At 42.7% G+C, this 22,407-nt stretch overlaps 2 protein-coding genes across 5 annotated transcripts; one reads left to right on the top strand and one right to left on the bottom strand.

Moving 5' to 3' along the window:
• Positions 1-216: 216 nt before the first annotated feature.
• On the bottom strand, positions 217-8,661 carry bloc1s6 (biogenesis of lysosomal organelles complex-1, subunit 6, pallidin). 2 transcript variants are annotated; one of them, XM_015953574.3, is made up of 6 exons: positions 8,529-8,661; positions 7,625-7,749; positions 6,346-6,517; positions 1,243-1,330; positions 1,049-1,135; positions 217-965 (listed from the first exon to the last, which is right to left on the bottom strand). In XM_015953574.3, exons 2-6 carry the CDS (start codon positions 7,677-7,679, stop codon positions 846-848), a joined length of 522 nt encoding a protein of 173 aa, XP_015809060.3. In that variant the 5' UTR covers positions 7,680-7,749; positions 8,529-8,661; the 3' UTR covers positions 217-845. The 2 variants fall into 2 exon arrangements, with proteins under 2 accessions (XP_015809060.3, XP_015809059.3); XM_015953573.3 differs by lacking the exon at positions 8,529-8,661 and adding an exon at positions 7,918-8,057.
• On the top strand, positions 8,582-21,658 carry slc30a4 (solute carrier family 30 member 4). Of its 3 annotated transcripts, none has more exons than XM_070554871.1 (8): positions 8,582-8,984; positions 10,236-10,382; positions 12,337-12,490; positions 12,591-12,786; positions 14,066-14,171; positions 14,249-14,383; positions 15,228-15,319; positions 21,326-21,658. In XM_070554871.1, exons 1-8 carry the CDS (start codon positions 8,582-8,584, stop codon positions 21,425-21,427), a joined length of 1,335 nt encoding a protein of 444 aa, XP_070410972.1. In that variant the 3' UTR covers positions 21,428-21,658. The 3 variants fall into 3 exon arrangements, with proteins under 3 accessions (XP_070410972.1, XP_070410973.1, XP_015809057.3); XM_070554872.1 differs by lacking the exon at positions 21,326-21,658 and adding an exon at positions 17,191-17,424; XM_015953571.3 differs by lacking the exon at positions 21,326-21,658 and having other exon boundaries at positions 15,228-15,513.
• The last annotated feature ends 749 nt before the right edge of the window (positions 21,659-22,407 follow it).

Here is a 22,407-nt window from a genome sequence, read left to right as displayed (position 1 = left end):
ACTAAATATCGCAATAAGGTTTTTATGGAGGTAACCATTTTCCAATGAGTCTAAAAGAGTTTCGAATTAACCAAGGAAAAAGTAGATTATTTTATTAATAATTAAGTTGAATGCACACTTTAAAATACTAAACTTTTCGATCGGTTAGACGTTGGTCTCGTTTAAATACGTGCACAGCCACGTGGAAATGTGTCGGTGCATTTGAACAAACGAAACTGATTTAACTTGCCTTTAAATAATAGTGATTGTAAAAAAACATCCCACACAGAGCACTGATCCATCACACAGAATCCATAAATACTATAAAATTGGATTTATCTTTTGGAGAATAGGCTCCTTGTGAAGTTTAATTCAAACCTCTGACATTCGTGGTCTGGTGTTAATTGCTGTTGAAGGACATTAATCTCTAAGGCCTTCAGGTGTGCGGATGCAGGTGAATAAGGCAAAGCAAAGTCATTGGAACAAACGACTCACTAATAAGGTGCACAAACCAAAATATGCAAAAGAAGCGGTTTGAGCAAATCAGAAAATGTTGTGATTCTGGTAGAATGGAACCGTTATATGAGGCTGGTGCTACTTTTTGAAAAGTAAAATGTTATAATGACTTATATTCAAACAAAAGACATTTAGTAAACATAAACATTTCTACTGTGATGTCTGGTGGATCTAATTTCTTTCTGTTTTTCAAATAGCTGTAGTTTCCAGCTGTCTGGCAATCTTATCATGGGTTGTCAAACAAATAAAAAAGAAGTTATTGGAAAATGGTTAAAAGTAATGTGATGTTCAGTAGATATGTAGTCAATCCACGCTGTGGTCCTTCAATACAGCAGCCATTGTTGAGGATTCTATGTTCTTCTAGCAGGTTTGGCTATAAGCTGCCTCTCTCTTTCCAGCTCCTTCTCACGTTGTTGCTCCTTCTCCAGCGCCTCCTTCTGCTTCTGTTGCTGCAGCTTCAACGCTCTTTTCTAAAAGAAAACAGTAGTTCACATCAAACAGCTGTTACCCAGTACTTTGCCTCGTCCCAGGGCATGTGTGCATAGACACAAACCTTTAGCTTTGTTGTCTTTTCATGAAACATGATCATCTCTTTCCTTATGTTGACCAGTTTACTTTGGTAAACTTTGGCTTCTGTAAACTAGGAAAAACAAGCTGGATTAGAAATCGCTCTAGCTGAGAAAGTACCAACAAGAACAGCACGACAGAAATGAGATTATATCACCATCATTAGACATCCAGTCATACCAGAGAATTGAGATCCAGCAAGGTGTTGCACTCTCTGAACTTGGTGACTTCTTGATCCAGTGTGTCTAAAAGTATCAGCTGGTTTTGTCTGGTTGAACAAGAATTAAAGCCATGAGCACAAAATCAGCAAAGTTCTGCCCAAAATGAGAGGAACAAACTTGTGGGAAAGGAGTGTTTCTGTGTTTAAAAGTTCAGAAAAGACCAACCCATCCATCCATCCATCCATCCATTTTCAGTCGCTTATTCAGAGTCGGGTCGCGGGGGCAGCAGCCCAAGCCGAGAGGCCCAGATTTCCCTCCCCAGCTACTTGGGCCAACTCCTCCGGGTGAATCCCAAGGCGTTCCCTGGCCAGTCGAAAGACAAAGCCCCTCCAGCGTGTCCTGGGTTCTCTCTTGGGTCTTCTCCCGGTTGGACGTGCCTGGAAAACCTCACCAGGGAGGCGTCCAGGAGGCATCCTAACTAAATGCTCAAGCCACCTCAACTGGCTCCTCTTGACGTGGTCTACTCCGAGCCCCTCCCGGATGACTGAGCTTCTTACCCTATCTCTAAGGGAGAGCCCAGCCACTCTGCGGAGAAAACGTATTTCGGTCGCTTGTACCTACCCAAAGCTCATGACCATAGGTGAGGGTAGGAACGTAGATCGACCGGTAAATCGAGAGCTTTACTTTCCGGCTCAGCTCTCTCTTCACCACAACAGATTGGTACAATGCCCGCATAACTGTAGATGCAGCACCAATCCGCCTGTCTTTCCCTCACTCGTGAACAAGACCCTGAGATACTTAAACTCCTCTATTTGGGGCAGAACTTCATCCCTGGCCTGGAGAAGGTATTCTACCCTTTTCCGATTAAAGGCCATGGTCTCGGATTTGAAGGAGCTGATTCTCATCCCAGCCGCTTCACAATCGGCTGCGAACCGCTCCAGCTTAAGCTGGAGATCACGTTCTGATGAAGCCACCAGGACCACATCATCTACAAAAAGCAGATACCTGATCATTAGGCCACCAAAACAGATCCCCTCAACACCTTAGCTGCACCTAGAAATCCTGTCCATAAAAGTTATGAACAGGATCGGTGATAAAGGGCAGCCTTGGTGGAATCCAACTCTCACTGAAAATGAGATCGGCTTACTGCTGGCAATGTGGACCAAGCTCAAAAAGCCTCAGACAACTTAGCTCCTGGGATCATTGGGACACTCAAACCTCTCCACCATCGTAAGGTGGCAGCCCAGGGAGAGGTCAAACCATCCACTCATTCAATATTTATCTGTGATTTGCTTATATAAATGGAACCTGTGTTCCCTTGCCCGGACGTGGGTCACCGCAGCCCCCCTCTGGAGCCAGGCCTGGAGGTGGGGCACGCTGGCGAGCGCCTGGTGGCCGGGCTTTCAACCATGGAGCCCGGCCGGGCACAGCCCGAAGAGGAAACGTGGGTCCCCCTTCCCATGGGCTCACCACACGTGGGAGGGGCCAAAGGGGTCGGGTGCAGTGTGTGACAGGTAGTTGTCAAGGGCGGGGACCTTGGTGGTCTGATCCTCAGCTACAGAAGCTGGCTCTTGGCACATGGAATGTCACCTCTCTGGTGGGGAAGGAGCCTGAGTTGGTGTGTGAGGTTGAGAGGTTCTGACTAGATGTAGTCGGACTCACCTCAACGCATGGCTCTGGCTCTGGAACCAGTTTCCTTGAGAGGGGTTGGACTCTGGGTACCACTCTGGAGTTGCTCCCACTGAGAGGCGCCGAGCAGGGGTGGGCATACTAGTTGCCTCCCATCTTGGTGCCTGTATGTTGGGGTTTACCCCAGTGAATTAGAGGGTAGACTCCCTCCACCTACATGTAGGGGGATGGGTTCTGACAGTGGTCTGTGCTCATGCACCAAACTACAGTTCAGACTGCCCACCCTTTTTGGAGACCTTGGAGGGGGTGCTGGAAAGCGCTCCTTCCAGTGACTCCCTCGTTCTGCTGGGGGACTTTAACGCTCACGTGGGCAACGACAGTGAGACCTGGAGAGGTGTGGTTGGGAGGAAGGGCCCCCTGATCTTAATTCAAGTGGTGTTTTGTTATTGGACTTCTGTGCCAGTCATGGATTGTCCATAATGAAAACCATGTTCAAACATAAAGGTGTGCTCTTGGCACCAGGATACCTTAGGCCGCAGCTCGACGATGTTTGTTCGACTTTGTTGTTGTTTCATCTGACCTGCGGCCACATGTCTTGGACACTCGGGTGAAGAGAGGGGCGGAGCTGTCAACTGACCACTACCTGGTGGTGAGTTGGCTCAGATGGTGGGGGAGGATGCCGGTCAGACCAGGCAGGCCCAAACGTATTGTGAGGGTCTGCTGGGAACATCTGGCAGAGTCTCCTGTCAGATGGAGCTTCAATTCCCACCTCCGACAGAACTTCCAAAATGTTCCGAGGGAGGCGGGGGACACCGAGTCTGAATGGGCCCTGTTCCGTGCCTCCATTGTTGAGGCAGCCAATCGGAGCTGTGGTCGCAGGATCGTTGGTGCCCGTCGTGGTGGCAACCCCCAAACCCGCTGGTGGACACCGGTGGTTAGAGATGCTGTCAAGCTGAAGAAAGAGTCCTATCAGGTCTTTTTGGCCTGTGGGACTCCAGAGGCAGCTGATGGGTACCGGCAGTCCAAGCGGAACGCGGCTTGGGTGGTCGCCAAGGCAAAAACCCGCGCATGGGAGGAGTTCGGTGAGACCATGGAGCAAGACTTCTGTACAGCTTCGAGGAGATTCTGGTCCACCATCCAGCTCCTGGGGTGGGGGGCAGGGCGCTACCAACACTATCTATAGTGGGGACGGTGTGCTGCTGACCTCTACTCAGGAGCTATTTTGGTTTCATCTGACCACATGACACTCCCCCAATCCTCTTCTAGATCATCCAGATGCTCTCTAGCAAACTTCAGATGAATCCCCAGCAGCAAAATGTGTTACTGATGGTAGCCTTGGGTATCAGCTCTCTGCAGGTCATTCACTAGGTCCCCCCGTGTAGTTGTGGGGTTGTTGCTCTCTATTCTTGTGATCATTTTGACCACAGGGTGAGATCTTGCGTGGCGCCTCTGATCGAGGGAGATCAGTGGTCTTGTATGTTTTCCACTTTCTATTAATTGCTTCCACAGTTGACTTCATCACACCAAGCTGCTAACCTATTGCAGAATAGGGTTGTCGCGGTAACCGGTGTAGCAGTAAACCCCGGTAAAAAAGTTGACAATAATAATAACCGTCTTGTTTAAAAATATATATATATCTCGGCGGACTACCATGGCTGCGGTGTAGGCACGGTGACCCTTACCAGCCACCGTATCATCTGCCGAAGTTGCCGGCGGCACATGCTCACTTTGTTTACGCCAAAACTTTCTTGAAGCTAAAGCTGAAATAATGGCCAAAGGAGGAGACGGCAGCGCTCAGGAGGACATTTTTATCCCTCAAAGCAGACAAAGTGGGAAGTACGAACATTTTTTGTATATTTGAAGAATGCCGAGGGACAGTTGATAGAAGACGGCTATCCTGTTTGCAGCACGTGCAGAAAGTGTCTGTGAAAGGCAGCAACGCTTCAGATCTCATGACACATCTGCGTGACCATCACCCACAACTCTACAGTCAACGCAAGGCAAGTTAGCGTTAGCGTTTTAGCTAAAATGTGTGATCCGAGGATTTGGGTTGAGGGAGAATGCAACGAGTCGCTATATAAAGCAGCCGCAGCGCCGCTACCTGCATATAAACCGTGTCGCGGACACCCCCATGTTGAAATGATGCTATGCATTACGGGGCTCCCAGGGGCAGATAAGAGTTGGTCTCTCTCCGAGAATAATTATAAATTTAACAATGATTACTGCCTGATGACATTTTCCCACATCTGCAAAGCTCACTGGAACACAAACCGAGGACAATATTTTCCTGATGTAGGGTTTATTACTCAAGTAAGGGTAAAAAAGTATCTGATTAGAAGGCTACTTGAGTACTGAGTATCATCTGGTCTAATATTTTTAAATGATGATATCAAACAGACAAAAAAAATAAGAAGTTATGGGCAAATACTGGTATTTTAAAGACTAAAGGGGAGAAATGTAAACAAATAAAAAACTTAATTACAAAATAACACATTTTAGGCCAAATTTAGACACAAACTGAGGACAATATTTTCCTGATATACAGGGTTTATGTAGTTGCCTGAAAATGTAACACATTTAAAAAAAATACCGCGATAATACCGAAAACCGTGATAATTTTGGTCACAATAACCGTGAGGTTACATTTTCACACCGTGACAACCCTATGTCAGAATCTGTCATCCAGCCTGGTGCAGGTCTACAGTCTTGTTTCTGGTGTCCTTTGACAACTCTTTGGTCTTGGCTGTAGTGGGGTTTGGAGTGTGCCTGTTTGAGGTTGTGGACAGGTGTGTTTTATACTGATATGAGTTCCAACAGGTGCCATTAATACAGGTAACGAGTGGAGGACAGAGGAGCCTCTTACAGAAGACGTTACAGGTCTGTGAGACCCAGAAATATTGCTTGTTTGTAGGAGAGCAAATACTTATGTTCCACCATAATTTGTTAATAAATTATTTAAAAGTCAGAAAATGTGATGTTCTGGATTTTTGTCTCAGTTTGTCCCTCATAGTTGAAGTGTACCTATGATGACAATTGCTGACCTCATCTTTTTAAGTGGGAGAACTCACACAATCGGGGGCTGACTAAATACTTTTTGCCTCACTGTAAATAATTGTATTTATTTGTCTTTATCATTATATTATTCCCAGGTTGTCTTAAACAATCTATTAATTACAGTAAAACAATAAACGTCCTCTCAGCACATAACCTTCATCTTGATTAGTGACAAGAAAAACATTAATAGACATCCTAGCAATGTCACATTTTACAGCTTGGAGGAAAATAACGTGTTCAGGTCGATCCGATGTCCAGCTGGAACAAAGCCAGGACAACTTTGCCCTAACATGAGAACTGAGCACACGATCCTGATCCATCTTGCTGCCATCATCAATTTTGCATTTGTTTGTTTACTCTTCATGAAGTAGACCCGATGAGACAGTGGTCAAAAACATCTTAGGAACTGCCGTGAAACAGAGAGAATACAAATACTCACGTGAGCTCCTGAAGGGCTCGTTTAGAGTTCTGTAGGTCTGGGAGGTAATTAGAAAGAAACCCCTCTGTCAGTTTGTCCGTTACTTTCTTATTCACATATATATTTTTAACCGGGGTTGAGCTTTGCAGATCCAGTGGCTGGTGCTGCTGCTGCTGCTGAGTTGACTGCAGATCTGTCAGAGAGTTTGGATAAATCAAGTGCTGCAGCTGAAATAAAACACTGACATTCACACACTCAGAAACAGAAACTTTCAGCTTGTTATTCCTCCTGCTGACACTTCAGATGCCAGTTTTAAATTATCTGGACTGGCTCACAATTTCTAGTTACAAAAGTTCTAAGTTGTACTTACATTTCTTTGGTACGTTCTTGCTGCGTTTGACTTCTAATTTCATTTTTGGTTTAAAAAAAAGAACCAAAACTGGAAATGTACTTACATTATTGTGACATCAAAAGCCTCTCTGGGTATATTTAAAGCCCAGTTAAAAACAGAAATGGATGGTGTTATTTAATGAAATCTTTTGGCAGATTATTGTAACAAGGGCTTCACAGTAAATCACAAACATGTCGTTATTAAAATTTTATACAATTAAAGTGTATGATATGATAAACCACCATATTTTGTTCACTAGAATGTCCATATAATAGACTATTATTGTCCTTAATGGGGTTGGGCTGATTTAGATTTAAGGACCAATAAAAATACACAGAAAGGGTTGGGAGTGATGATTCATAATATTGTGATGAAGATGATAATGTCCAGGAGGAAACTGTGGACCTAAGGCAATCACCATCATTAATGCATTATTCAGGAAAATATTGCAATCACATTTTTTTTGTTCTATCTCGCAGTCCCAACGAAGACACAACTCTACAATAATTTAGTGCATGGTTAGAGAAGGCAATACAAAATATAAGCATTTAGACATTTTTAATTAGTGCAGTATCAACCAAAACAATCACGATTTGGATTTTTTTCTTCTTGACACCTACTTTTTGTGCAAGTTATTATTCTTATCATAACGTTTATTTGTTAAATGTCAGATAAAATGGTCCAATACTTTGGATATGTTATTCTAGCCTTCTTCATCTTTGAGAATGATGAATAACTTTCATATATTAAAAAAAACATACAAGTTTTGTGTTACTTCTTGAAGGTGAGTTCATTAGGAGTAAATAAATTGTTCCAAATCTGCATGCCACTGATTCGTGGATTTTAAATATGAACCATGGAGAACAAAGAACTGAAAAAAATAAAAGACATCCTTTCTCTTTCACATACCTGGAAGTTCGCTCTGGGACGAATGTCCTTCCTCTTCCATTCCCTCAGCCTCCATGAGCTACAGTCCTGCTAACCCAGTCTGGCTGGAGACTCCAAACGATCCCCCTGAGAGCTCACCCTTTTATCTGAGGAAAATAACTAGTTAAACGACATTTATCTGACAGACTCGTGTACCGACCTAATGCCAAGCTAGCTTACTCCTGAGCTTCATAATGAGCAACGCATGACACAGTTAGCTATAAACGATCCAGCTGTTCTACTGTCTATAAAGGATAGTTATAACAACGTTTTACCTGTTTAAATGTTTGCTGAAGCGCCGCGGAAGGTCTACTTGTGTTGAAAAGACAGAAAATGACAAGCAAGAGGGCTTGTTTTCGATTTGTTGTAGGATGTGGTGCATGAGATAGCGTCATGTGACTCGTACGTCGTCACGTGATCACGAAACAAACGGAAGGGAACTGAGTCGCCTATGTTGCGTTCGCGAGCTAAAGGTAAAGTCGACACCTCCGGGGTGTTGACTTCAGTTTTGACACAACTTTCTGTTTGACAAATAAGTTTAAACAGGAAGATGGTTTTCTGTGGGTAAGTTTATCTAATATATTTAAATAAATTACAGAGCTGTAAGAGCTGTCCATTTGTCTCAAACCGATTAAACAAACGTATCCTCCGGTCGCTAGCGTATTGGTGTTTAGCCCAAACTGTTTAGGAGGAATATCGAACTCTGTTTCTAGAGCTCATGTTGGAATGAAAGTCCAAGCCTAGAAACTGATGACAAATCAGAGGGGGGTGTTGAAATCGCTGAGCTGCACCGGTGTAAAACGACACGCTGTATGTTTTATGTTACTTTCTTTTGTCAGGAGAATGGAAACGCAGCGCGCCCCGTAATAAAGATGTGAATGAATACCTCCGATCCTGCAGACCGAGCTATCCTGGACCATATAAGCCCCGCACATAAAAATGTCAGGTCGAAGGCTTTTCGGTAAGGTGCGGTCCGCCTTCAGGAGGGAGCGGAGCGACATGACCCTGAGCGACACGGCTCCCTTGGATCTATCCGACGAACTGATGGACGATGAGACCCCCAAATTCAACAAGCTAGTAGTGGTGGTCTCCGGGGAGATGTCAGACTACTCTGCTGGAGCTCCATCTAACGGAGTGTCGGTGAACACCATGGTGGTGGGGAATGAGGATGACGATGACTCCCTGCTGGACTCTAACTCCAGTCTGGGCAGCCCGGGGCTGAACATGGACCCCTGTGACAGCTGCACCAAGAAGAGGGAGAGAATCAAACACAGGAAGGTGATGAAGAGGCTGATCATCGCAGCGTTACTGTATTTTCTGTTCATGATGGGTGAAATCATTGGTACGTATCTGCAGAATGGACCTCTTATTGTGGCCGTGAAATCTGTGTGTTTAAGGGGCTACCTCTAAGTTTGTGTGTGTGTGTGTGTGTGTGTGTGTGTGTGTGTGTGTGTGTGTGTGTGTGTGTGTGTGTGTGTGTGTGTGTGTGTGTGTGTGTGTGTGTGTGTGTGTGTGTGTGTGTGTGTGTTTAAATCTCCAAACCCAGTAGATGCTCATCAAAATTCAAAAGGCCAAGTATTAGATGACTTGGGATTAACGGCTAGTGCCATAGAAGCACAAAGGGACCCCAGTTGCTATAGAAAACAACACATAGGCTCACGTTTCTATTAGTTTAACTCATTTGTTTTGTCTTTTTGAATCAGCTGAAATAATTGTGATCAGGTGGTGGTACACTAGCTAGCGCACCTGCCCCATGCTCCTCAAACACCCTACAGCTGATCAAACAGTGATTTATGATCGAAGGCAACAGACTCATTAAAACAGTGAAAGGATTCACAGAACTCTGTTTGAGGAAGGCTGTCGTAAACTGATGTTCTTTCCATGTTATAACCTACAAGGAAATTGATTTAGTTTGTTTTCCATTGGCAAAAAAAAAAAAAAAAAAAAATCTGTAACAGCTGGACTAAAACAAAGACTGCCCTCTGTGTTGTAAAACATTAACCTGTAAGAAAGGACATTCTTAAAAAAACACAGGAGAAAAGATCACTTTTTAAGGTTTTATTAAATATAGTTGAGATTACTATCTGGATTTCTCATTTTCAAGCTCCAGTCATTGAGTTTGGTATTTTGTGTGCATAATAAAACCTGCCCTGTTAGCTTTATTATACTGGACAATGTTTTAGAACATTAATCTGTGTTTTTCACTAGTGACATTGCTCTTGTGCAAAAGTCATTTTATGTTAGCCTTTTTGAGAAAACAATTATGTGGTGATTTAGTTTTGATTTCATCATGTGACAAAGGTGGATTTTGTTTTCTATGGGTCAGTGTTTCTAATTATAACTGGGTATATTTATAGTAATTATTGTCTTTTATTACATTTAAATATCCCAGAGGTTTTTGTTTGAATGCTGTCACCGTTTCAGTGGTTTATGTTCTATGTTTAGAATCAAAGAAACATCGATTATCATAAATATGTTAATTTTCTAGCAGAGCCACATTAATTGTGTTTTCAAAACTGTTTGTTATAGTAGCTTTAATGGAAACTGGTTATATGCCATGACATTTTAATTATTACTGTCCCTTTTCCTTTAGGTGGTTATGTATCAAACAGTTTAGCCATTATGACGGATGCTGTGCACATGCTAACAGACGTGGTGGGTATCTTGTTCTCTCTTCTGGCCCTCTGGCTCTCCACTAAGCCTCCTACCAAGAGATTCACATTTGGGCTACATCGCCTCGGTGAGTTTCAGAAGCACTTCCCCCCCCCCATATCCGTTTTCTATCTGTGTCTATTTTGTTTGTTTGTTTCGTTTATGTCTGTGCAGCAAAAACCAAAGTTTGCATTTCAAACACCTTAAGAGAGAGTGTTACAGCAGGTCTCAGGTGTGATCAGAATCTTGTTCCAGAGACACGGAGACCTGGTGTTTCCTTCAGAAGCTCAACATAACCATTCACAGTATGCATATTAATAACCCCGTCAGAACCAAAGATTCAACATGATTTAGGAACAGCTGGAGTAAGTTGTTAGTTGAAGGAGGCACTTATCTGTTTTAACTAAGTCATGAGACTTAATACTTATATAAAATAAAAATGACTTTTCACCAAGTTTCTGAAAACTTAACCCTGACTGTGTGAAAATAACCAAACAAGTCGTTTTATGTTTCCAACAACATAACAAGGCAAGGCAGCATTATTTATACAGCGCGTTTCATACACAGAGGCAATTCAGTGTGCTTTCCATTAGCAAGAACATTAAAATCAACGCGACAGAAAATACAATTTAAAAATTAAAAAGAAGTATTTTGCAAGAAGTTTTGGTGCAGCATTACAACATTCATTCAACACTCGCTCCTTAATGGAATCCACCTTTTGTGCCAGAGCCTGAATCTCAGCCAAAGTTCCAAGCTTACGACTCATCTCGACAATTATGAGTTTGTGCGTTCACTGCATGATGCATCCCATCCCTGAGCTCCAAGATTGAGCCAATATTCCTCGAAAGCTCGTAAATTTTCCGGTAAGCCAGGTAACTGATCAGGCCAAACAGCAGGAATCCAGACACCAAATTATGACACCAAGATTTCTAACCTGGGTCTTTGTCAAAGTGAGTGCTGACTCAGCTGTTTAGGTTTTTGTCCACATCATGAACTTTATATGCATATAAAAGCCGATGCAGCACCTTGTACCTGCATATGATTGGATCTCCCTCATGTGAGTGTCTGTAAAACACTTCATTTTGATTATGCTGCAAAAATCAGAATCAAGTCAGTTTATTGTAGCTTTTTGCATTTTAATCTTTCTGTAATGGTTAACAATTTTGACCCCAATTTTGACTTTTGGTCTTTTAAAAACAAGGCCACAAGGAGACATAGTCGCTGTTTACAATCTGTCCCGCCTCCATACTTCCTGTTTTCAGAGCCAATCATACGTAAGCCTGCGAGGTTGCAAAGTCTTTTGATGGTAAACCCTGCTGTGCCGGCAATTGTAGTTCGACATTGGCCTGCAAAAAGCAGCAGTTGTGGAAATAATGTTACCCAGTAAAAGGAGCGGCCCAGAAGTTATTTCTTGTTCCCCTAAGAACCACGGCATCTTGTTGTTTTACTCTGATATCGGGTGAAGAAGCCTAGAGGCTAACAATGAGCTAACAAGATGGAAGCAAATAGTTGGCTCTACAAGTCTCTCAATAATACAGTGAAATGCATTTATCTCCTTATCAGCTTTGACCACAGGATGTCATTCTGACTTCACACACCTTTATTTTCCTCATGTTTTCACCCCCAGAGTTCGCTCTGTTACACTACTGCTCAGAGACCACCGCTGGTTGCATCAATAAACAAGCTTCACATTGGGGCTTCTCTGAGCCGTAAGCCATCTAGTGAAACAGCTCAGGGCTGTTACTGTTCCCTACCAGACTAATGTCTGCCCCAGGAAATGCTCCACCACTTCAACACAGATGTCTTCTCTTGCCTTTCTCAACTTTGTTTTTTCGTTTTTGTTCTGCTGCATCAGTGTCTTGGACACAACCTATACCTCCTGTTCTCCTCACACATCTTAGCTATGAGAAAACTTGACGCTTACTTCAAAATGGCTGAACTGTTTCTTTAGGTTGGACTTTGAATATATGGGGCTGGTTGTTGTTGTTGTTTAGAACCACTCTAAACCTTTTCTGACAGCTGAATGTGACTTTTGTTTTTAGAAGTGGTATCGGCAGTCCTCAGCGTGGCGCTCATCTACATCCTGACGGCTGCGTTGCTCTATGAAGCGGTTCAGAGGACCGTGCACCAGGACTTCGACATAGATGGAGACATCATGCTCATCACTGCAGCCGTGGGTGTTGCTGTTAATCTCATGTGAGAGACGCCTTTCACCCTAAAGCAAAGATTTTAATAAGATAAACTCTGACTGACCGAGCTAATTGGACTGAATTCTTTGCTCTTTTTGTGTGTTTAGAATGGGGTTTTTATTAAACCAAGGCGGTCATTCCCACTCACACGGCCACGGTCATTCTGCGGTTCCACATTCAACCGGGTCGGTTCAGCAGAAACCACATGGCAGCCTGGCCGTAAGAGCAGCCTTCATCCACGCCTTGGGAGATCTTGTCCAGAGCATCGGCGTTCTCATAGCTGCTTATATAGTTCGCTTCAAGGTACACCCAATTATTTATGTTTATGTATTTAGCAGACGCTTTTGTCTAAAGCGACTTACAAGTGATAATCGGCATGTTGCCCTTGAGGCTAACAACAACAACAATAACAACAATAACAACAACAACATTGACATCAGTCATGGAGAGTAGGGAACAAGGAGTGGACAGTAGAGGGGGGGGGGGGGTGCAGGGAGGGTGCTAGTTAAGAAGATGCTCTCTGAAGAGCAGGGTCTTCAGGAGTTTCTTGAAAATTGAAAAGGAAGCCCCTGTTCTGGTAGAGCTTGGAAGGTCATTCCACATTTGTGGAACGATGCATGAGAAGAGTCTGGATTGTCCTGAGCGTGGTGTAGGCACTGCTAGCCGACGATCCCATGATGACCGGCGCGGCCGAGACGTAAGCCTTTGCAAGAGGATTCAGGTAGATGGGAGCCGTACCATCTCGGACTTTGTATGCTAGTGTTAGCAATTTGAATTTGATGCGTGCTGCTAGCGGTAGCCAGTGGAGCTCAATGAACAGAGGGGTGACGTGTGCTCTTTTTGGCTGATTGAAGACCAGATGCGCCGCTGCGTTCTGGACCATTTGAAGAGGTCTCACAGTACTGGCTGGAAGAGCAGTTAGAAGGGCATTGCAGTAATCGAGGCAGGAGATTTATTTGCTTTATTTACTAAAGAACTCCCTAAAACCTTAGTTTGGAGCACTTTGTGTCATTTTATCACTCAATGAAAATATCTTGAATTTATTTTTAAACATTTAATTAACCCTCCCACTGTCTTTATGGGTGACCCCGCGAGGAAAGTGTACCATTGAGCTGGGTTGATGGTTTATCCCTTGAGGTCCACGTGGCAGGGGTGAGGTGGTGCTCACTCCTCACCCCTGCCATGTGGACCTGAAGGAATAAACCATCAACCCAGCTCAATGGTACACTTTCCTCGCGGGGTCACCCATAAAGACAGTGGGAGGGTTAACACAGAGTTTAACTAATGATAAAAATAAACTAGGAGTGAACACACACTTCTGTAATATGGGTGTGTGTGATGCATCATTCATGTAGTGACATCATGTTGCCTCAGTCTGTCACACCCATCGCTCTTTGTCACAGCTTCATTAGTAACCGATCACCACACCACTCTTTACTGAAACTGTTTACGATGTGTTTGAACATGTTCAGGTCTCGTGTAAATGATAAAAGAGTAAAGCCGGTTTATGATAAAAACAACTATTAAGATGTTCCGTTGAAATAAAAAAGGTTTTAACTCCAATAACACTCTGAATTCACAGCCCGAGCTGAAGCTGGCAGACCCAATCTGCACCTACATCTTCTCGGTGCTGGTTCTCTTCACCACGTTCCGAATCATACGAGACACATTAATCATTGTGTTGGAAGGTTCGTTCCGGATGTTTTATGGTTTTCTGTTTGGTGTTGGCTGTTTTCTTATGTGTGCTGTTGTCCTGCGCTGTCAGGTGTCCCCAGACACATGGACATTCAGCGAATCAAAGAAGACCTCCTGAAGCTGGAGGATGTCCAATCGGTGGACGAGTTGAACGTCTGGGCGCTGACGGCCGATAAGACTGCTGCACTGGTACATCTGCAGCTCGGTGAGTGACTGACTGGATACTCGATGAAGACACTAGGTTTGGGTGAAACAATGTACAGATCTCAGTCAAATGCAAGTTTTGTACCACTGAAGCGTTTGGCTGCATCACAATAAACCATCCCTGTAGAAATGGTTTACATTAATCTGCAGACTCCACACAAGGGGGAGCTGTGTCCTCACTGGTGGAGCAACTAATGCACAAGAGGATTCAGCTATTGTTTATGTAAAAATGGCTCTTTTCTGGAAAATCCAGACTTCAAACACATTGGATTTGCCTTAATTCCTAAATATGGTAATTTATACAACTTTTGTTTGCACACATATCCAATCCAATCCAAACACATATCATTTAGTCCTGTCTGAACAGGCTTAATGTGTCATAATAAATGAACTTTTTGTTATCAACACAAATTTTCCATAACTTTAAAAATCAGGACAACTTTTTCATATAAATATTATGTTGAAATCAAACAAAAGAAGAGGAACATAAAAATATTCACACGGGGCACTGAAGCATGAGTAAAATAAGAATGCAGGGCTGCATCGTAACATTGTCCCAGAGACCTCAGTCTGTAAGAACAAAATGGAAGTTAAAAACCTATATTTAGTTAGGAATGCTTGGTTTTTCCCCCTGACCTTTTGGCTCTAATATTTTTACTTTACATGGTAATGCAGCGGAGCGACTGAAAAAGCTTCCTGGCTTGTGCCGCACATCATTTGAACAGATACGCTAGAAAATCCAGCTTCTTAGTGTTTGGGTATTTTACATCTCAGGACAGTGTGGAGTTAGGATTCAATAAAACAAAGGTCTGATTTATAATGAATGCATGTTTTGGTGTTAACAGCACCCCCTAGTGCTAACAACTGGGAGGAGGTCCAGGCCAAGGCCCGCCACCTGCTGCTTCACACCTATGGTCTCACCAGGTGCACCGTGCAGGTACAGACACACCGGGACAGGGCGGTACGCACCTGTTCACAGTGCCAGCAGCCCAGCGCATAAAGACTCTCGTGGTCACACTGACTTCACCACTCATTCTGTGGAGGCAGAGAGTACACAAACACAGAGGGGCCTGGATGTCCCACTGCTGCTGCAGCTCTGTGCCGTATAGCAAAGTGTGCAGACGTAAATGGAAAAAGAGTGGTTTCGAAGGACATATCTAATTAGAGAGGATCTGCAGCCTCCAGGGACTTTGTGCTCTTTTGCTTGAAAAGCTCATTGAATGCAATTTGACTCGTTCTGAAGAAGATTGTCCTTAATTCACCTTTAAAGCCTATCACAGCTGACAACATTTTTCTTATTTAGCAGTTTAAGTTATCACAACTGCTGTTGGGTCGTCAGATGTAGATCTTTGTTCCAGGTGTTGGACCTGGAAATGTTATTCTTACAAAACACACGACTAAATGTTTCATGCCTGCAAAGTGCTTATAAATTATCTGGACCTTGAACATCACACCTCATTAAACACTCTTCCTCCATATTTTTAATCACCAAAGCCTGGGTTCAGGCTGCTGTTGTTGTTTTTTTATTTAAACAGTGTTGGATATTCATAAAGTAACACATGGTGCCTGGTCTCATCCATATTTAACAGCATTGTTGACAGGAAGCTGATCAAAGTGGTGATGGATAACAGAAAAACTTCCAAGTATTTCAGAGGAGGAAGAGTGAGCTGAAATAAACCAGGGGTGGTATCTCATAGGGGTTTCTCCTGTTTTATGAGGCTGTGGGGGTTTCTGAGTTAAACGTCTTCACATCTCAGACATGAATGATGGGGCAATATTGTTGTTTGTAATAAAAGGTCAAAACACTGTCTCTGCCTTTCTTTTTCTCAAGACAAGGTCAGCTCATAATGTAGCTTGTTGACCCCTGATCTATTTTTATTACTCAGTAGTATTTGGCTCAAATATGGATGAAAATAAAACATTTTATAGATGGACCTTTAATGTGTAACATCACATTTCAACACTAGGGGGTGCACTACTTAAAATGCAGTTTAATTTGTACAATACATCAGATGATGGTTTTGCAAGATATAAAACACTTTTTTCAACAAGAAGGTTTATCTTCTCTAAAAGAGAATGAGTTGGTGCTTTAAACTTGTTTATTTACGTTAATGTTCAAAAGTGCCAGAGATCTAAAACAGCTTACCATTTAAATTATGAGCCTTTAAATAAGACATTCATAGAAACAGTGTTCATGTGTTCATACGTCAGGGGTTAATAATTGACCATGTGTCAAAGGGGGAGTGTCTGTTACCAGGCAATGATAATTAAACCGCAAACATCTGTTTACTTTTTCTGGCCAAACAAATATTTACCAAACCCACTTGTCTGCCCTGCCTTCCAATAGTATGAAACAAGGAATTTAGTATTTTCATTCCCAAATGTCTGGATTATAGTAGATTTTATTAATATGTCTAAAATGACTCACCTACAGAATAATCAGTAATGTAACATGTAGAGGGTACCTGTGTGTCTTTACTTTTTCAACTGTACCTGTTTGGCTTGTTGGTCACATGGTCTGTGGTGTCGGGTTTAGAGTGATGCACGTACACACACACACACACACATCCTTCCTCTCTTTGTTTCTACCAATAATGTCAGCTGTACTGTAGCTGGATTGGTGAAGCCCCCACACCATCAGCTGTCATCCCGCTGCAGAACAAGTCTCCAGACGAGTCTCTGCATGTCATAAACATTTATGTTCAACTAGATTTATGACACACAAGTACATTATTACAAGTTGTCAGCTGACGAAAGAGGAAGGACATTTTTCATCTGAGATGATTTATCTTTTTTTTTTTTTTGCAGTCTTGTGACCTCAGTGAAACCAACTAGAAATGTGTTTCAGCATCACAGAGCCACTCACTCAGAGCAGGAAACTAAAGCCATGCCTCGTCTTCTCTTTGTTCCTTTTGCTTGTTCAATAAATCAGGAGAAATCTATTCAGGGTCATTGATAAGCAGCAGCCCGTGGAGACAGGATACAGCCACCAGAAAATGATGGGATGGACCTGTTCTGACCATTACTCTCCTCTGAGATGAGGCTTAAGAGGATTGTCTCTCTGAAACACAATGGGAGCACTGGATGCTCATCCAGCTGTAATCTAAGCAGATTACTCCTGTTTTAAATTCTTGGTTTGGATGACATTTATTTCTTCATACCTGAAAACAAGACAGAGAATCAAGATCTAATGGTTTTATTGTTTAAACTTGATCTTCTTGAAACATATTTACACTCTATAGACTACAAGAAAACATGTATTTATTATTGCTGCTTTATTTCTAAAACGTGTTTTATTCCAGAGATTAAATTGCACATGCATGTTTGTTTTTCTGTTTTATTCCCACCAGTACTTATTAACACCTGCATTTTTTATTAATTTGATGAAAAATCAATGATAAAAAACAGTATCCTGTATAAAAAACTTATAACATCAAGAAAAAATATTTTATTAATTTTTATGCACAAGTGACTTCATCTGAATTTGATAAATAGAGTTACTAAAAGTTTAATTCCTATTTATACACAAAATGAAGCCATTTAAAATGTTTATACCTTATTTACATGCTGATAACACCTTTTTATCTCTTAAGATAGAGATTTTTTTCCCTTCACTGAAACAATCCATTCTTTTCTGACAAAACATTTGGGAAAGTTCTGAACCTGACTTTAATAAAGACTGATTTATGCTCTGAAAGTTCATGCATAATTTAATCTAATAAGACAAAATGTCCTAATGTTAGTATGACCTGCACATTTATTCTATAACTTTATTAAATAACAATAAATACATTTTTGTTTCAAAGTATTTCCAGTTTGGTAATTAGTGTTATGGTGACATTCGTCCAGTTTGTCCGTGTGTGCTCAGCTGACAATGATCAACTCTGAAGGGCGTTAAGGATCGCAGCTATTGTAGTATATGGTTTTCTCTTTTTGTGTGACATTTTAAAAATGTGTGACATGTGTTTTGATATCTTATGTGTCAGTCCAGCTGTTATTTTTTCACATGCTGTCTAATTAATTGCTATCTATGTAGGTCACTCATGGGAGGACAATCCTGTATGAAAGATGCTAAAAAGATATAAAAATATGTTTCCAACATTGATTCTGTAAAGAATAGAAGCAAGGGCGTAGGAACGGGGGGGGGGGGGGTCCAATATTGGACAAACGCGTATTTGTCCCCCCGTATTTAACCTAAGTCTCCTCCCCTTCTGGTTGGCTCATGGGTCTCCGATCAAAAAAAAAAAAAGAATGTTAGTGATCTGGCTACAAAAGTTATTTTCTAGTCTTTCTGGGCTTTGCCTTAAGCTTGTTTTATGCTTGACGCGTCCGCGAGGTTCGCACGGCTCCGTGTGGCGAAATTGCATCATTTTAACACCACGTGCCTCCACACGGCCCAAGATTTCTGCATCGCGCACCTAGGAAATTTCTAACCATGCGGACGGTCGGACGCGGAAAAACATGGCGGACTGGCAAGAACTATGGCAGAGGTTCATAAATACAGACATTTTTATGATTCAGCTCTCAAAGATCACCGTGATCAACATGTTGTTAATAATTCTTGGAAAGAAATAGCTCGCACTGTCGGAAAAGACGAGGACGCTGTTAAAAATGCTGGAATGCTATGTTGTAAACAACAGTAATTTCTACTTCTACTATGGTGTAGTGTTGGATGCATGCCGTAGAGCTCCGTGCTGCCCCGTTCAGTTTGGGAGAATATTGGCTCACCGCAGAGACAAGCCGCATGAACCATAAACGCTGCGAGTTGTGAAGCGCGTTCCATCCGCGAGCCGCATCACCAAGCGGAAAGTGAATGCGTCAAGCATAAACCAAGCTTTACGTCCTGAGTTGCATCTGTCAGGCTTTTCATATCCTACAGTTTCACCGTCAGAAGCTAATGCAGGAGATATGTGTGTAGAAGGGCCCTCGTTTGTTTCCCATGAATTCTGACTCTGACTGTGAATTTTCGTATTTGCCGCCCAAGGGGAACGTTAGAACATACCATCTGGCGAGGAGGGGGGGGGGGGGGGGGGGGTTTACAAATACCCTCTACTTTTAACCTCCACCGTGGTAGTTGAAACCTCCCCCTCGCATTGGCTCGGTCCAAACTCAACCACTGACGAGGCGGCTCCCGCCGTTCACTTCATAGAGCCGGCTTTTAGAGCGATCGACACATCACTAACGTGTTCGCTAGCAAGATGGTTAAGGTTAGGATAGGGGTGAGGGGAAGGTTAAATAAGAGGATATGGTTAAGGTGAGGTACAATGAGCTTGTTTGGTGCCCTGGCTGCGGACATCCCATCACGTTAGTGTAACGCTGCATTGGGATGCAACGGTAAAGGACATCCCATCGCGTCAGTTGGGATCTGCATTGGGATCTGCAGTCAAATAAGGGAAAGATCCCTTTTCGCACATAAGTAACGAAAAAGGGCACTTTTGGCATCAGGGGTCAAACGTGGAGGGTGGCTGACCAAGCGTTTGTTTTTGAGCGCTGGGAGTGAGAATGCGGGCGGTTCCTACCACCGCCATCTTGGCCGGGCCACACATCTCGTCACTCTGGGAAAATACAAACACGTAGCTGAGAACAGGGCTGTGAGGGTGGGGGCGGATGACTGAAATCCATCAAACTCTGAGCTGATGTAGCTACGAGCTAACTACGCTAACCAAAGCGAACAGAGGTTGGTGGGCGCATTTAGCTATACTGCAGTTGAGCGACCCTACTACCCTCTGCCTTTTAACATGAGGCTGAAGCCTTCCCTGGGCTAGCTGCTAGTGCTGACAGCTCATTTTCTAGTTGTCAAACAAATGGACTCGCCCCTAATAGCTTATCATTTCAATCTGTCATTTCATCTAAAGTAAATCCCACAATGGACACTAAAGCCTGATTTATGCTTCTCCGTCTGCGTCAGTGCGGAGACACGCAACGCCATTATCCGTCCTTGCGTAGGGCTCTATGGCAAGCCAAAACCGTCACAATACGCCACTTTCCCAACCCGTCTAGTTAAGAAATGGCGAAAAAAACGCCGTTTGATGTGCCAAGACGTCGTAAAATACGGCGAAAACTCTGCCAGAACGCCGTAATTTACGCCGTTCTGAACGGTCCCGTAGAACGCCCGTAAAATACGCCGTTTTTTCCGGACATTGAACGCCGTTTTTTACGTCACCCTAATCCCAGACGCGTTCTCTGTGTGGGTGGCGTAAAATACGGCGTTTGGTACGGACATTGAACGCCGCTTTTTTCGCCGTTCTGTGACATAAAACGCCGCTTTTAACGCCACTTTGTGACAGTTTTAACGCGTTTAAAATTCAACTTTACTCTCATTTATGCAGAGCCCTCCCCATGGGTTTCTCATCCACTTAATTTAAACTCCAGTGACCCAATGAAAGACGAGGAGGTTGAGGCAGCACTAATTCATCCCAGATTCGCCGGGCTGTCGGGCTGTGCGGACTGCTGTTTTCTAATACAACTCGGCTCTGTTTCAACTAATTTCACTGTATTTAAAAAGCCTTGAAATGTAGTAATATTATCAACAATGTGTCAACATTATTATTTTTTCTGTCCACCTGTAAAAGGCAGAAACGCTGTTTCAGTCAGACCTGATGATTACTTAAAAGTGTGGCTGCCGTATCAGTCTGTCCTCGTGGCTCGTGAGTCCAGCTGAAACATCAGTGCTCTTTCTGTCCAAAACTCCATTCTTCTTAAGTTAATCCACTTTCAGTATTTACTATTGTGACAGTGTGTGCTGTCGCAACGTCCCGATTGATCATGCGCCCTGGCTACTTGGTCAAGGGAATGTTCCTTTGGCTGACTGGTTAGAGCGTATGACTCTCACCCGGGAGTCTGGGGATCTAATCCCGCCCGAGCCCTCGTTTATCCACCTGGCCACACTATTGTTTTTTTTTTTTTTCGTTTTTTTTTAACGACTGTTATACTTGTCTTACAGGAGCTTCTGAAGATGTTCTGTCTTGCTTCTCCATCATCACTCTCCAGCTCCTCAGACCAGCCACTCCAGAACCTTCCCAGATCCAGGATCAGAGCACTTTAATTAAAGTTTGAAACATGTCTGCTTGTTGTTCTCCTATAGAAGCCTTAAACTAGAATTTGCTAATGAGCTTTCTTGGCTAAAATATGCTCTTAAATGTTTTTATTTACATAATCAAGAAACACGTTTTTCATTGCTGCTTCACCAAGACATGACTGAAAATGTCCTCATGATCCTGAAACGCTGGTTAAAACAAATTACTTTTAACCTCTTATAAAACAAACGTGCCTGTTGATGATTATGCCACTATACTGAAGCACCTGCATACTTGCTACCGATTTGCTAACTTTCTGTAATATTTGATATTTAAGTTAAAAACATGAAATGCTGTAACACAAATTCCAAATGTTCTAGTTGAGCACTTGTTTCTACTCAACTAATCATTATTTCTGTGATTAGTCAGCTTTTTCCTTTTCAATAAACACATGGAAAAATTACAATTATCTTACTGAAAAATGGTTTAACAGTGTTGCACATGTATAATAATCTGCACTGGTTTTCACAGTTACGGCATTCTTCAAACTATAATAATAAAATAAAGTGAAACGATATTTACAATTGATTACTTCCTACTATTTACATTTTATGCATCGATACTGTAAATGGCTGTTTACTAAGGCATACAAAGTCAGTGGAATGTTCTCATACGGGTTCTTGCCTAGTAAGCAGGGGGTTGCCTCCTGTAAAAATGGAGATGATCAGCCTCATTTTGTCTTTCAGCACACTCCGTAAAGTCCTAAATTTAAAAAAATGTGGTTTGTGGGAGAGGCTCATCTACTTTCTAAGGCTAACACTTTTAAACTCCTCTTAAGCACACACTCAACTTGTTAATAACTAAAAGGATTGTTCAATACCTGCTCAAATAAACAAGGCAATTCTACAGACTCGTGGATTTGTAAGTAGCATTAATGAAGAATACAGGATCATATAGAACAGAAATATGTAGATTTACAAGCAAACTACCTGTGTACAGGCACTGACTT

This window comes from Nothobranchius furzeri, chromosome 9 (genome assembly GCF_043380555.1).
Source record: "Nothobranchius furzeri strain GRZ-AD chromosome 9, NfurGRZ-RIMD1, whole genome shotgun sequence".
In the NCBI taxonomy this organism is placed as follows: domain Eukaryota; kingdom Metazoa; phylum Chordata; class Actinopteri; order Cyprinodontiformes; family Nothobranchiidae; genus Nothobranchius; species Nothobranchius furzeri.
Note: the sequence above shows the minus strand (reverse complement) of the source record. Positions and strands in the feature narration are given on the sequence as shown.